Genomic DNA, 17,003 nt, shown 5'->3' on the forward strand with positions numbered 1-17,003 from the left:
CATGCAAGAGATAATGACAACATAAAGTATCATACCTGATGCAAACATACTAATGTATAAAATGCTTCTCCTGCTGCAGCTGTCATCTCTGTATTGTGCTTTTGCAGTACCAGCATATCAAAAACCATCTAAAATTGAAAAACATAAGTTTATATCCTGACTTTTTAAGAAAAAATGTGCTAGGTTGAAAGTAACAACTATTTTGTAGAAGCCTGTGTTTTCAAGACCAGCACTAGAAATTAACTTTCAAATGATACACATAATACACATGATATAAATTGCTTGCAACAATGTATAAGGTAGAGCGGTATTATCACCATTTGACAAAATGGATGGGAAGTAGCTGAAGCAGAGACCCCAAATCTATCTGCTTAATTATGAGTCTTGAGCTTCCTGACCAATAGCCACAAACTTCCTCTCCCATGGCAACAAACATAGGATTTTCTGGTGGAAGGACTATGTATTTTTCCTAATAAACTCCTTGGGCTCCTTAGTAGCCAATACAGCTAAACTTATAGAAAAGGGTTTACTTTACAAGGGTTTATTTTACAAAAGCTGGTATCTAATGTTGTGTTACCCTGATTATTGGCTTGCATCCAAAAAGCTCTTCTGGTAGGAAAAAGTGGCTTCCAATGAGTAACACCGCACAAGGTTCATTCTGAAGGCTTTCTGAAGGATCACTAAGGCTTACGTCCCTCAGCCTGTATTTCCTATTTTGTAATATATTCTCCAATATAACACTCTGCAAATGAACTGAGCTGGAATTCCCAGAATCTCCAGCAGCTAAGTCAAATATGTAGTCCCACCATACCTAGTGAGTGCGATGTTAGGGAAGGCTGCTATAACACCAGCTATATTACATGACGGTGTTGCAAGCCACAATATTAGACAATAGGATATGGAATGATGTTTCTTACCTTAAGAAAGTGTCTTGTTGCTAAAAAGAGGGATGACTCTGACTCCTGGGTTTTTGCACATTGTTCTGCTAATGGTGTCAGAGCTTCTAAGCAGAGCTGGCAAACATCTGAACTCATTCTGATTATTCAAAGTCAAGGAATATATTTCTTCCTTTTGGGTGAGTATTTGGAAATGATACAGTATGTCAGGAAAACAATAAACATTTTCCTATACATTATTTCAAGCTAACATTACCACTAAGAGAGTTGTTGAAATTGGTTCCTCCTCCATTGTTTCCCCCTAGAAACTGTTGTTACTGTACTTCTATATTTAAATCAAATATAACTAAAGAAAGTAAAGAGAGAGAATTTAGAAACAAGCAGCGTCTAGAAACAATAGCACTCTCATGCTTACAACCAAAGTATGGATCCAGTATGTAGACAACACCTTCATCATAATAAAAAAGGAACAACTAGAGAAGACACACAAAACAATCAACAATATTTTCAAAGGAATAAAATTCACAAGGGAAGAAGAAAACAACAACACACTATCCTTCCTCGATATCCTCATCAGCAGAGGAAATGACGGCAAATTAGAAACACAAATCTATCAAAAAACAACTCAACCAAGTGCCCCATTACCAAAAAAAAAAACAAAAAACCAACCAGCCTCCAACAAGAGGAGCTGTAAAACAACCCTGTATAACATTATTTAGATGAGCACAAAAGCTCATCAGAGCACACAGCAGCAACCCAGAACACCAAAAAAAGGAAGCAGATCATCTATACAACATCTTCCAACAAAATGGATACCCATGCAACTTTATCAAAAAGTGCCTGAACACTCAACCCATTACAACAGAACCAACACAAACTGAAAAGGGTAACACTGCCATACATCAAAAACATCTCAGAAACAACCAATAGACTATTACAACCACACAACATCACCACAGCACACAAAACAACTAAAGCCCTCCAAAACATCTTAAGAAAACCAAAAGACCCAGTAGCCCAAGAAAAAACAGGAGTCATCTACAACATACAGTGTAAGGACTGAAACAGTCACTATGTAGGACAGACAGGTAGAAGACTAGCAGAGCCCATCCATGAACACCAACTAGCAGTCAAAAGGCATGATGAAAACTCCTTAATCTCACAACACATGAACAGACTCAACCACAATTTCAAATGGGAAACTGTGAGCATTCTAGACCAAGCTAAATCCAAAAATGCTAGGGAATTCCTGGAAGCTTGGTACTCAGACACATCAGCCATCAACAGTCACATAGAGATAAACCACATTTACATATCATTCAAAAGAGACCATAAGAAAGCTAAGAAGGAAATAAAAAGACCAGAACACATCCTCTCTAGCTGCCTACACCCAGATAATCAAGGATTAACACCAGACAAACAATCAAGCAGAAAACAATACTCTAATCAAGGAACTATCAAGGAGAAAACCACACCCCCACTAACACTGGCAGGGCAAGCTACTGTATATAAACAGGGAGCAAACCCCACACTCACTAGCACTGATGATGTTATCTAGTCAGGTAACTGAAATGCCTGCAATCAAACAACGAAGCTCAGAGAGCACCAAGGACTCCACAAATGAAACATCCACAAATTAAGATATCCACAAACTACTTCTCATTACAAAGATAAGCTATTTCAAGCAAAGAATATGCAGTGCTTGATGAAGGATTATATCAGATTCTTTGCCAAAATAAAATAAGAAACATATGGATGCCATCACATAGAGTAATGTTGATAAACAAAACGAACGCAATACAAATGTCAGATAACTAATCAATAACTGACATTCTTGACATTCTCAAGGCACACACCTTATACAGCTAGTATAATGTAATGATTTAAAGAGGGAAAAAAGGAGACTTACTTAATGACTCCTTCCCCTCCCCCCCCAAAAGATCTCAAAGGATACGATGTCATCCCTAATTCTAATGAATACATAAGGCTTTTAAACAAGTCTTCTGGAAGCTGTGGAATTTTCTCAGGGAATATTTCACAAATAAAAGTAATTAATTTGTAGTACTGATTACACAGTGATGGAAACTATAGAAGGAAAAAGTTAATAAATCTATGTTAATAAGGCCTCTTAAAATAAATTACTGTATTTAAAGAATACAAAGTAATGTCAGGTGTTCAAAATCAAATGTTATTATTTTTATACATTTCACAATTTGCAATACATATATAGTGCTAAGTTTTTGAGGTCAATACAGAATTAAAGCTAAAATATTTTTGTAATTCATGGCCTATTGTTGAAACAATAGTTCACTTATTATGATAAACACAGGTCAAGCTGATCTGCAGTTAGAGACTTCTGAAAAATTATAATCCAAGAGGGGTATCATGCGCATTATTTCATAATGGTTGCAGAGGGAGCATGTTGGGTCTCCCGTCTCAACCCAGTATCTTAACTGCTACATTACACTGGCTCTCCAACACCAGGCTATTCCTCAGATGCTACTGCTAACACATTTGGAGATTACCAGGTTCAAAAGGCTGTCCAAAGACAGGCATGAGCTTGGCTGAAGCTCTGAGTTAATGCTAGTAGCCATCTTCAGCCAGCCATGAAAGTCCTGGTGGTAGTAGAAAGTGAATGCTCATATTTAAGGACATGACATTATAATGACGGAAATTTTTAGAAGAATGGTCAATATTCCTCATCCCTTTCTGCAACACTGCATGACACTGTACGTACTTTTAACAAGTCTTGGGACATTAAAGGCAGAACTAGGTTTACTCCATATAAAACAACATCTGCTGCTGATACGGATCTGTTTGTTGCTTGTCCAGGTTCATGTCCCCTAAATACTTCATCTAAAAAGATGGGGAAGAAGTAGGAAATATAAGAATATAAGAATAAATTCAACTCTCCCTAAATATTTTCTGAACTGCAAGCTTAGAATTCCATACATCATTAGTGAGCATGCAATATGTTCATAAATTATTAACTAAAGCAACTGGAGTGCTTGAATCCCAGTAAGGCGATGCTAAACTTAACTTTGCCTTCTGCAGTTGATCTTAAAAACATGTTTCCTTTAGAAAAACTAAACAGTACGGTGAGGTGTACTACAAGCATTCCACTTCTGCATGTTCTGTATTCACTACTTGGTACTGTACATTTTTTAAAAGTCAGTAATGTAATGTATAAACAGTGTTAAATTATAGCTGGTTTTTCTGATTCTTATTTGGATTCTGAGATGGCAAAAAGATTCGGAAACCCATCGAGAAAGTAAGAAATCAACTTTAAGGTGAAAAAAGGTCAGAAATTCTAACTTAAAAACTATAAAAAGATATAAAAGGTATTTTGCAATCTACTACAGCCAAGATTACTGTACCCCTAGACATACAATTATAAGGTATATACTTACTCAATTCAAACTTTTCAAATTTAGATTTGTCAAAAGACAGACCACTTTAATATATTTTAGAGCAATGGTTCACTAATGATTTGGTTACCTTGTAGTTAAACCTATCTTCTTTTAGTTCAAAATGCACAAGGTACAAACATCCAAACAGTAATCTTATTAGCCACAAAGACAAAACTCTAGGTCTATGAAAAACCGAGCTTACAGTAGTTAATTATCTACTTGGGGAATGGTTTCATATATTATACACACAGAACTCCACATTTACTAATGTCTATATACTCCATAATTACTAATATTTATAAATGTCATTATGCAAATGTTTCAAAAACATTTGTTTATATATTTGATTTTTAAGAGATTTATGACCTGTCTACCTTTCCCAACTGGCTGCTAAAGTTCCCCAGTATTAGTTTAAGCATACCAAATAAAGAAATAAAAATGAAAATAGAAATCAGGAGGGCAATAAAAGATTGAACAACAACAACAACAACAAAAATCCAAAGCCACTGAAGAACTAAACAGGAAAACAATAACAAAAAACTGTTTGTATAAATGCATCAGAGAATTAAGATTTTAATCCTGAAATTTAAAAGATAGAAAGCACCCAACCAAGAGGGCCCTGTTATTTGTTCATCACATGCTGGAAAACGGGTTATTTTGAGAAAAGCCTTAGACAATTATCAGAGAACTAGCCGAACAGTTTCCTGTGCATACAGTCCCTTAACGTGTCAAGAGATAAACAGCTCTTTGAGTGGCACCCATGCTATTTTCAGTTTTAGATTCTCCCCTACCTGTGTCACTGAAATCTATAAATTCTTTTGAAAGTAGGTTAGTGAGAAGCTCCATAATGAGAAGAAGATCCTGGTATTGGTCCTCTTCTGCTGTAACATCTATTCGTTGTCTACCTAAATTATTCTTGGAATATACTTGAAGTAGGGTCAGACAAGCTTCATATAAATTCATGGCTTTAGACTGCAAAAATAAAAAAGAAGGCTTAATGAAGGATATGCATTTGTTAGAATGTATTTATTACTCAGGCCTCCAAGCCAGTTCAGTTGTACCTGACACTAAATGGCATATACTCCATCCATAAGCAAGGATTAAAACAATAAAATAACAATATTTAATAATCATTAATTCTATTGCACCAAGGGAATACTCTCCAACATAGACAATCACAAACGGTCAGGCACAAATTTAAGCAGCATAGAATTTCCATTGTATAGTTATAACATTTTGTAGGAAATTCTGCCTCTTGGTACTATTAATTTCTCCATTGTTAGGAGCCCTATGACTGGGCTGGAAGAGATAACTAAGTGTCCAATGAATCTTTAACAGTTAACAGAGGTACTGGGGCATATGCCTTCTAGGTTAGAGCTTCTTCCATCAGATGCAGAAAGTGCTCTGTTGTTGTATAACAGAGAACTTGTAATCCTCCAGACATGGGCGTATTACCATTCTCATTCATTGGCCATGTTGGCTGGGACTGTTGGGATTATAGTTCTCCATTATCTGGAAGACCACAGCCTCACCACACAGTGAGGTCATAAAATAATGCAAGCAAGGCATGAGACCTAAATAATATGTAGCCAAACCCTCTCCAAATGGACAAAGCAGCACAATGGTGAAGGAAAATATTCTAAAAGGAACAACTGCATCATGTGATGAATCATCAACCCTTGAGTTTTAATTCAGCTTAACCGATAATACCAAAAACGTTTAGAAATTCCAAAGTCTTCAAAGATTCTTCTTCTAAAATATGGAAATGTTTCAATTTACAGAGCCCATTGATTTTTTTTTAATTAGAAATAAAATACAAAAAAAGTCCTCATTCTCAACTTAGCGGAGAAGTGGGGTTGGGAATCCAGAAACAGAAAAAAGGTGTGAAAGGAAATTGATATTACTGAACAGGTATGGAACTGCCCAATGTACATTTCCGCGTGTATCCTACATTAGAAATATATTTTAAAATTTATTTACCTCTCCAAGATAGCATATTTGTTTATGTGCAACTTCAACAAAAACTTCTATGATGAGGTTAACAGTCTCTGGTGTATTCTTGTACACCTCCATGAGTCCAATGCAATTTGTAAGGAAGTCCATCAGAAAATTAAAGAGAATTGCTACATTGTCTATCTGGGTAGCCTCAGCGATGCCACAAAGTGCTTCTAAGGTGGCAGTGATTTCCTGTTTCACCTCCTCCTCCTGGCAGATCTGTTGAAAGTTTTCTTGGTTTATCACATTCAAGAATCGTTGTTGTAGTGGCTGAAGAACCTGGAAAACAAAAATAAAAGGAAGTGTACTGTAGCTTTGCTTATCTGCAACAGCTGCAGACAGCAACATCTTGATCCAAAGATTTTTCATGGACGTAATACAGCTATTTTGGAGAACAGTATTTTTTTTTACATAACACAACCTGGATGAAGTTTAAAATCGATCACAGGGGCATTGCTTCACTTCCGAGTAAGATGGCAATGCCCTTTTATTGAATTATTTCTTGTTTGAATAGCATATATAAAACCTACAAGGCCAAATACAAAATGCCAAAGAAATACCTATTTTGAAAAAGCAGTACATATGCAGAATTTTAAGCCAAAGAATGCTGAAAAATCACACATTACTTGATTTTAAAAAGCAAGGTTTTTTAACATGTAGTAAATGTTCATAACATTAACATTGATCAAAGCAAAAATTGAACTGTAAAATGCTACTGGGCTAGTGAGATTGTTTTAAATAATTGTGGAAGAGATGTGTGGAGAAACTGAGTCACAGCAGAACAGTTGTCTCTGGAGTTTCACTGTGGGAGTGATAGGGGAGTCATACCACTTTTTGCTCTTTTGAAACATTCTGAATGCACAGGCCTCTAAAACTTGATAGAGATAGGTTGAATTCTTTTATGCTGACTTGTCATATCTGGTTTTGTATAATATTTTGATTGCCAAAGGGACTCATTATCAGTTGTAAAATCTTACAACTAGCTGTTTCTGGTTCAGGAAAATAGCCTTTGTTTTTGCAGCCACATTTTTAAACACATGGCTCATGCTATTTTGAAAAGTCATTTTTAGAGCAAACTTCCTTGAAAAGATCGGCATTGATTAAGAAATATCACTACATGCTTAAAACCTGAAAAGCAACTGAACATGCCTGCAGTTAAAATGAAGGGGGAAAAAAAGCGAAAAGTATTCCTTTTCAAAGTATTCCTTTAATTTTTGTCTGTCTTTAATTTTGTCTTTTCTCTATACACGTGTGAGTGTGTATAAGCATATGCATGTGTAGAAAAGGTATATTTGGCAAAACCAGGCCTTTGCTAAAATAGCTCAAGGAGTGGAACAGGACAGTTGGGGAATTGGGGCGAGGTGCTCATTTCCGAACTGCTTAATTTTCCCCTTGCAGCAGCCACATCCTTGTACTTTTGGGCCACAGTCCTCCAGAACTTATCACTGCTCTTCTAGACCCCCCAGAAGCATCGTTCTGAGAAGTTTTTAGAATGATGCATTGTGAGGCCACTGATATTTCCCAATACAGTGCATTAGGCGCCCCCTCAAAGCAACATCTAAAGCAATGTTTCTCAACTTCAGCATCGTTTAAGATGTGTGGACTTCGACTTCTGGAAGCTTAACACATCTTAAAGTTGCTGAGGTCGAGAAATAATTATCTAAAGGATGCAGATGAATGGCCCAGTGGAGGCAGGGGCAGCCTTGTAGTGTGAAGAGAAAGTATGTAGATCTGCCTTCTGCTTTAGTGGTGGGTATTCAGTGGACTGCTCTTGATTAAAGAAGTTTCTTTTTCTGCTCATCAGCAGAAAAAGTTTCTAAAACAGTTTATGCAAAATCAATAAATACAACTAAAGGAGATGGCACAAAATGAAAAAGAAGAAGAAAAAAAAATCAAAAAGGAAACTTAGACATCAGTTATTATGGTTACATTCCATTTGTTTAATATTTGTTATTTTAATTCCAGAAGATTTTTTTAATGTAATTTTATGAAACTCTTTGGTAGCACAATGCTGAAAATTAGAACTTTAATTTTCATCAATAAAAAGGAAAGCATTGATGTGTGACTATCTAGCATTTCTTTTAAAATATTTAAATATATTATTTATTTGAGTCAACAATACAATTATTGTTATATTCAAATTTATAAGACTTAGTATTATTGCAATTCAAAATGTTATATATCCCATGATTTCCCAGACTAGAATCAAAAATAATGTCAGCAATAGATTTCCTTTCCTTATCCTTGAATAACTAATTTCTGATGGTAAATGATGATATAAGCAAGCATACTTCTGAACGGATTGTAGAAAACAATCCTAGTTATAGAAAAGTATTCTCGAGAGTATGTAGCTATAGACCACCAATATGTATCTTTGTACATGCTCATTTAACCTCTGGATATACAAAAAGTATTGGTTCATTTTAATGTTAAGCAACAGTACATTACTTAAATTTATAGAATATTATGTTACCTAAGGAACTTTGTGAAATAAGCTACATTGCTAATAATAATGTAACATTAGATTATTTATTTTCCAGGGGTATGTCATCAGCATTTCATTGTATCAAAGAAAGACTATGGGATAATTCAGTACAGGAATTAATGGCTAAAGGCAAAGCATCGTGTTCACCTGTAACTTTTGGAATTAACCACAGATATATTTTTCAGCTCCCTAAATACAGTATTTGAATAGCTTACATTTAAGTAAATACAGAATAGCCTTTTCAAAAGCCAGATTAAATGTGTTGCCATCAAATATGCTATATGGTAGATTTCAAAAAATGCCCATCTCTCTAAGATTTTGTCCCTGGTATGATACTTATGGATCATATTTTACTGAATTGTGAATTTTGTAAGAGTCTTCAGCAGGAAGTTATCTGGCCAATTTTAAAATCCAAATCAGAAGAGATACTTCTGAGTATGTAAAAATTTTACTTGCAGATGAAAATCCTGAGATTACAGTGGCAACAGCCAGATTTTTAACTATGGCTATAAAAACAAGCTTTTTAATAACAAATCAATGAGCTGGGGTTTTAAGTGTATTATGTAATATTTATTTTTTAGCTAATGCCAAGTTTAGATTATAAACTTGCTTTTGGGCCTTTTGGCCATAAATAAAATTGAATTTAAAAGATACAATACATGAGAGCCAATTTGGTATAGTAGTTAAGGCATCAGGCTAGAAACCAGGAGAGCAAGAGTTCTAGTCCCACCTTAGGCATGAAGCCAGCTGGGTGACCTTGGGCCAGTCACTCTCTCAGCCCTAGGAAAGAGGCAATGGCAAGCACTTAAAAAAAAACTTGCCAAGAAAGCTGCAAGGACTAATTCAGGCAGTCGCCATGAGTCAAAAACTGACTTGAAGGCATGTACCTCCCCCAATAATACAATGCTAGCAGTGAGTAACTGATCACTAAAACAAATTTTAAAATAAAATAACTTAAAAGATTCTTTAAGTCAACAAGGAAAAAAATCAAGACAACTGAATCCCAAATTCTCATTTGCTGATTTTACCCATCCTGATTTTTGAAGATTGCACTTACTTCTGTCCAGTATTGCTGTTTGGTATCTCCATCCATATGAGCAAAACCCCCAAGAACTAAGGCTTTCATTAATGTACGTTGCACTGAACTGGATAGAAAGTGAAGAGGGGGATTCCGTCTGGCAAACTGTTTTGCTAAGTTCCACCAGTTTTCACACTGAATTACTAAATTTGCCCTTATAGAAAGACATTGAAACAGTAAATAACAATGTAATAGTCCAGTACAGTTAAATAAAACCTGCCTTCCCCCAGATAAAATTCTTAAGCAGGCTCTTAACAAATGAATAATACTCTAATGACATGGTGTGTGCTGGCATAGTATTAAGTGTCATCATCAAAACTTTTCCCCTTCGTTTTGTTCAGTGAAAAACATGAGTAGAAATAGGACAAAAATAATTTATGTCTTACCCACAATGTTCTTCTTTTGGGAACTCAGTTAAACCTGAACTGGCCAAATTCATACCTGCATAGCAGAAGTTCCATGTTTGTATACAAGCTGCCCTGACTGTCTTAAGTATTGTCCTTGTTTCTAAATGTAATTGTGGGCATAAGGAGACCAGACTGCAAAGAGACCAGACTGCAGCAGCAATGATGGCATAAATGAATTAAGACTTACAGTATGCTGCCAAATAAGGTGATGAGTTTATATGAAGCAACATTGCAGTTACCAGCAGCTTTAAGAACTGCTAGGTATAAGCATAAGTTAAAAGGGGAACGTATTGTACAAGCAAGCTTTGGAACTACCATTTCTATTTGATAACATGAAAGCGATCCGTTTCTGGACGAAGTTAGCCATAAAGCTAAGGCTCAGCAAATTGCCCTTGTAACTCTTGGTGTTGATCAGATCAAGGCAGTTTAACAGTTATGACAAGCTTGTTCCATGCCTTGGAAATAAGTGTGATATATTAACAATGGTAGCTTAGCACCAGACTCATCAACTTTCTGTAAAGAATCATTTTGTAACTAATCATGAGTTCCAGCCCTTAAACTGATACACTGCATTCAAGCAGTATTATTTTGCTTGTGATCCTATTTGATAGTTAGAACACTTCCAACCATTTCAGTCTTTCTGTTTACTTAGATGTATGCCTAAAACTCTTCTGAAGTAGTTCAAACAAGGATCTTCACAACATACTTTTGGTGGGTGGGAAATCTATATTGTGAATGTAGCCCAGATGCATGCTGGTCATTTGATCTGCCCCCAGAAGATACAAATTTGGTGTTTTAAACTCTATTAGGCTTTGTGCTTAACCCCACTCAGCCCATGAAAAATAAAAGGCTGAAAAATGCGCTGCTCCCAACACATTATTATATACCCTTCCTCAGAAGACTAGCAAATATTAACAAATGAAACGCAGACCCCAGCTAAAAAAACCCAGTTACCTGATTCTGCTTTATTACATACAATCACTATACTGATATTCTAAGGCTTAACAACTGCCTCAAATAGCTCCAGAAGTATTAGAAATAGGAGGGACTGAACACCACCCAGAGTCACTTTTTTGTGAGATGGGCGGTATCTAAATTCAAAATATAAATAAAATAATTTTTTTCTCAATGGCATTACACCCCTGAGGTAGGTATTCAAGTGCTGAATGGACACATTTTAACTAGTCCCAAGTCTCCTGAAACCCTGAGCATAAAGCAGTCCAGAAGTTATACTGGACTCTTTTCTCACAAAACAATGATTTGCTGGCATATTATTCCTAGCAGATACTGATCATGTCCTCATTATTCTCAGTGTTAGCATGACGAAACTAGAAAGAAAGAAGGGGAGTGGGGGAGGGTTGGACAGCAATTAAAAGTTCAGAGATTGCCAACTGTTGTTGGGACAACAGCCAAAGGAAGGGTTAGTCCTGACTTCCACAACCTGGTACCTTCCAGATAGACGTGTGGGGCTGAGTATTTGTGGTTTCAGTGCTACTCAGGCTTCCTCACAGCTACTACTTATATAGCAAGACTTATATGTTCACAGAGACTGTTAACATCATATCTAGTCTGGCCGAGAAAAACTCAGCCAGGATTGTTGGAAAGGCTTTTTTTTTTTTTTCCATTTAGGAGTATAACTTTTAGGCTTACCTCTCTCTTCTTTCTACTAAAGTTACTAGCAGTTGCACAGTGTCATTGGCAAGATCTTGCTCAGAGCTCCACACTGCAAGGTTGCTGATTACCTTTTCTAAAAGGTAACCCACAATCCATTGGGCACCCTCAGTGTCAGCACCAAATGCTGTGTTGAATGGCAGGCTTATCTAAAAAAAAAGTTAATATTTACAAATGCCATAGAATGTAGTATATTGATAAGAACATTGCCTAACTGACTCCTTAGCTTTCTTTTGTTCATACCTCTCATATCAGATCTTTGTATAGTAAGTTCAAAATACTTATCTGTTTTGTTCAAAAATGCATTAGGAATAGCACAATTGTTTGAAGGCAAATAATGCATTTTAAGTACAATTAGAGGTTACCACCTGTTATGGTGTTTCCACATATATGTACCTACTGATTTAGAGGAATATACCTGGTCCACACATGCAGCAGAAGCGGCTGAGAGGGGAGATTATCATTTCAGTTCATAAAAATGGTGTGCCATTTTGTTAATGTTTTCCCCATATATAAATTTCCTAAAAGCCTTTTTAGTTCATTACCTCTAAGGAACAGCACAGAAGCATTCCAAAGTAGAACCCTCCCCTGCTAATGGGACAGGCCACTGTATAACCAAGACTTTATTGCTTCATTGTGGTCTCCTTTCATTGTATGTTTAGATAAGGTCATACTTATTTAAGTACTGAGAATGGCACTGCAAAGAAGCAGCTCGTGCCTTCTTTTACAAAATCCAGGAATTCATTCTTTAACAAATTTGAAATTAAATGTAAAAACACCCACGTATATTAAAATTGTTTTACCTGGTCATACAGTTTTTCATCTACTAGGAGATAGGTTTTTGCCCACCGTTTAAGGAACCACACAATATCTTTTCCCATTTGCGGGCTCAGAAGGTGCGTAAGATCTGCTCTTATTGCTCGAGACTCCACTTCCGAAACTCTTAGAACAGAAGACAATAACCTGAAGAAAATTAAAGATACCATGACTTTCCCCTAGCGCTCACTGTTGTTGATTTGGGCTTAAACACACAAAACCTTTAAATTTTTTAAAAGTCAGGGGAATAACTGAGTGACATGATCAGCTTCACAATTTCTTTCAGAAGAAAACACTATTTCCTGTTTGGAACACTAAGTTTTCCAAGCATTCGCTCTTTCAGCCACTGAATAGCAGCATATTCTGCCTATCCTTTGCCTCAGATACTAGCATGAAAATCCTCAATCTTTAATTTGGAAGTCTCAGATTATTGCTCAGAATTAATTCTCCAAGATCAATACAACAAGCCTGCTTAGAATATTTGAACATTTTATTGAGACTTGATACCAGTTCATATTATTATTCTCCTGTCTTCAGCCCAAAACTAGTTTAATATTGCTGAAGAGTTTTCTAGGACACCACATTATGACTTTCAGTTATTTAATCCCTGAAGGAGCATGTTAGCTCAAAGAAAACTAGGACTCTTCAGAGAACAGTAAGTATTTTGGAGGAAAGAGGGAGCGTGAGGCCACAATTCAATAGTAGCACACACAGCTCCCCAGTAAGGAACACCAACTGAATTATCTTGCACCTCCAGCTTACATGGCCTGAGGTAGTCCAGATGGGACAGACTTTTAACTCATGCACCTGAAGAGCTTCTGCCAAATGGAAGGCAGTGCTGGGCTGGTAGTCTGATTCCTTAGAGCTTTATTTCTCAGCATCCCTACAAGATGTCTCTGCAGTGACCATCATATATCTACTATTTAGTTAATTCATGTATGCATCTGGGAACTGCTTAAAACCCTGCTATCTTAGTGTGAAAAGTGGCTCATAAGTATTCTGGAAATGCAGAGAGTTTGTGGTATTCAGCTGGATGTTACTGATCTCAGCAGGGCTTTAATTTACTTTTCTTGGGCTTACATTCCATCTTATTTTTTTATGGGTCTTGGAAGCCACCTTTATATTCGCTCAAATTTATCTTCCAAGCAGTCAAAAGTATTTATTGCTATTTTCTTAAAATATAAGAGTTCTATGTCCATCTCTCCTTACTTTTAGTAGCTTGACATATGCAGAAAATACCCATTGCTGCAGGATTGTAACATTACAGAGCATATACGGACCCAGCGCAGCAGTTTTATTACAACGGATAATTAGTGACTATATGCATATTAATAAAAGACATTGTTTTTTCTCTTATAAAACAAAACTTTTTAAACAGATGGATACTGAAAATTTAACACAATATACTATGCTTCCTCATTGTGAGATGTTAGAAACAGGTATTCCTCTTTTAACAGAGAAAAACCCTTTAAAACATTATCCTTAAAGGCAACTGAACTGCCTAAATTAAAAAGCTTTTAAGAACGCAGTTTGTTCTCTGAAATGTTACCCAAAGACCAACAAATTACCTGAGAAGATATGTTAATTTTAGTGACTTAGAAAGTATTCCGTGACTTCATACTGGCCTACAAAACTTGAATATATGTTCTGGCACAGACTCAAGATAGCATTTTGAACAGTCATTTCTGCCTTCCTGTAAGATATTTATTTCAATTTAAAGATGCACCCATGTCACATGCCTGTATACATGTTCACAACAACTCATTTCATTTTCATTTAGTAAGCTATGTACTTCCCTTTTCTGACACACAGCCCTCCAAAAGTGGTGTTTATGTTATTCTTGCACCAAAACCCCCCCTGCTTTTCACTTATACCATAGTGCATCATAATGTTTGCTTAGAGCTAAAAACCTTAAATATTAAGGTTTTTTTCTTCAGTCATCAATGTTGGGTCACTACACCTTAATTCTACATAAAGCCTATTTAACCTTCTTTCACCAGTTGTGACATTCACAATGTTATCATGGATTAATAATTTACAATGACAGCCCTATCTACTTCTGATTTAATTTTCAATATTTGGCATTAAAATACTAAATAAATTACCTAATAACAGAATCGGTTCTGTTGTACCCTGGAATGGAAGAGGCCTTTTCTCCTGGAGATCCAAGAATTTGAAGCGTTGTATTGATGTCAACCTCAGTTGAATGCTTAATGGAATACTCCATTATTTCTGGAGGTATTAGCGGAGTCTCTCCCTGAGTATCATTAGCTAAGAGGTAGCCTTAAAATTAAAAGCAAACAAACAAAAAAAGAAAGTAGTGACCTCAGGTTACCTAGCCTAAATTAAATACTGCTTTAAGGGCCATCAAAAAGATGCTGAGAGAACTGGCATCAATATTTGACTAAATTCTATCATATGCTTAAATTATAACTTGCATTTAATGTTACATAGTTCAATTTGGTTTTGTATTGTGTTTCTACATGTAAGAATAAAGTCTATAAGCAGCTACAATTACTAGGGAGAAAATAGCAAATAAAAATAAATTCACCTTAAATACCATAATAAATATAATTTTTAAATAATACATCTCCTATCTTGGCCATCATGTCACTAATGCTTTTTTAAAAATCTTTTGCATCTGCAGCATAGGCTAGACTGAACCTTTTCAAGTTCCTGTAATACTGGCAGCCCTAACCAGTTAATTCCTTCCAGAGGGAATATATAATAGCTAGAAAAATGCAGAGGAAGGTCTGAGAGAAACTACACAAATTTAAAGATCAAAACAACGTGTTGAGGGGGACGTGAATCATGTTCTTGCCCTTCCTTTCATGGGTGTGCCTGAAGTCTGCAATGTCTATTCCTCCAGAGGCAGTAGACCTCTTCTCAATATGAGATACAATATATAAATGTCAGCCTGTGTCTTCCCAATATCCACACAGTGAGGTACACCACAGAGTGGAAATGGCTGGAGTGGTTCCAGTCCCTCAATGCATCTACATGCAGCATCATCAGCAAAGCAGCCCTCCAAGGCCATTAGGCTCTCAAAAAGAAGTTTAGGAGGCAAAAGGTAAATTAATGAAACTTTACAGCATGTGAATTAAGACATTCATTTCCATAAAACCTCAATAAAAAATCTTTGCTAAGTTGTATATTTGTCAACCAGTACGTCAGTAAAACAGACTACTAACTGTTTTAATATCAATTTGGAACACATACAGACATTTTAGTATCATTTGAGATATGACCATATGTACACATCCACAGTTGAGATGTAAGAATATGAATGTGCCCATGTGTTCCAAACAGATGCTGAAATAAATAATAGAAATAAGATTACAGAATCATAGAGGCTCTTTAGACTACACAACCCAGGGCACAATGCAAGAATCCTAATTAATGCACCCCAGACAGATGGCTCTCTATCTCCTATTTGAATGCATCCAAAAAAAAAGGAACCCATCTTGTCTCTTGATAATTGGTTCCACTCTGAACAGGTCTTACTGTTTGGAAGTTTTTTATAACATTCAATTGAGATCAGTCCTCCCCTAACTCAAATGTATTATTTTGTCCTGCATTCTGGAATGATGGCGAACACATCTTGTATTTCTTGAGAATGTCGTCATGACTCTCCTCAGTTGCCTCTTCTCAACATTACACATTTTTTTCTCATAGAACTGAATTTCCGTTCTCCAGATTATCCTCACTGTGTTCTTTGTACCTATTCCAGTTTGACTGAATCCTTTAAAAATGTAATGTTCAGAACTGGACAAAGTATTCCAGTTTGCCCATTGCAGAGCAAAGTAAACTATTCTAAGATTTGGGAGGCATATTTCTATTGATAAAGCCTAACATTCTTTATGCCTTTTTGGAAACCATGACATACTGTTGACTCATATTCAGTTTATAATCAACTACAATTCCAAAATTATTTTTGGATATACTATTACAAAGTTAAATATTCCCCTTTTTATGCCTGTGCATTTTATTTTTCCCCTGCCCTGAAGACCTTTCCATTTGTTTCTATTAAATGTAATTCTGTTAGTAGTTCTCCTTTTAGTGACAAAGTATTGGCACACATTCTTATCTGAATTAAATGCTGAATCTAAATGTGAAGGGTTTTTGTGCTGATTAATGGAAAAGCAGTTTACAATAGTATGAAGCTCTTGTTCTTGGAGGCCAAAAGATTAAGAGGCAGTTTGGCCTTCATGATTCACACAGCATTTGTGTCCCAGGGAAACTGAA

At 36.0% G+C, this 17,003-nt stretch overlaps 1 protein-coding gene across 2 annotated transcripts in view; it reads right to left on the minus strand.

Moving 5' to 3' along the window:
- Positions 1-17,003, minus strand: part of XPO4 (exportin 4) — a 74,635-nt gene that overhangs the window by 6,504 nt on the left and 51,128 nt on the right. For both annotated transcript variants that reach the window (XM_007433013.3, XM_025169665.2), the window contains exons 13-22: positions 14,864-15,041; positions 12,746-12,905; positions 11,922-12,091; positions 9,844-10,018; positions 6,287-6,580; positions 5,098-5,278; positions 3,634-3,752; positions 2,851-2,981; positions 918-1,035; positions 36-128 (exon numbers count right to left, since the gene is read on the minus strand). In XM_007433013.3, coding sequence (XP_007433075.1) covers positions 36-128; positions 918-1,035; positions 2,851-2,981; positions 3,634-3,752; positions 5,098-5,278; positions 6,287-6,580; positions 9,844-10,018; positions 11,922-12,091; positions 12,746-12,905; positions 14,864-15,041 — 1,619 coding nt within the window. The remainder of the gene's footprint in view (positions 1-35; positions 129-917; positions 1,036-2,850; positions 2,982-3,633; positions 3,753-5,097; positions 5,279-6,286; positions 6,581-9,843; positions 10,019-11,921; positions 12,092-12,745; positions 12,906-14,863; positions 15,042-17,003) is intronic.

Source organism: Python bivittatus, unplaced genomic scaffold, assembly GCF_059951505.1.
Source record: "Python bivittatus isolate LINGU-HERP-01145 unplaced genomic scaffold, Pbiv_v1 ctg000340_np1212, whole genome shotgun sequence".
Lineage (NCBI taxonomy): Eukaryota > Metazoa > Chordata > Lepidosauria > Squamata > Pythonidae > Python > Python bivittatus.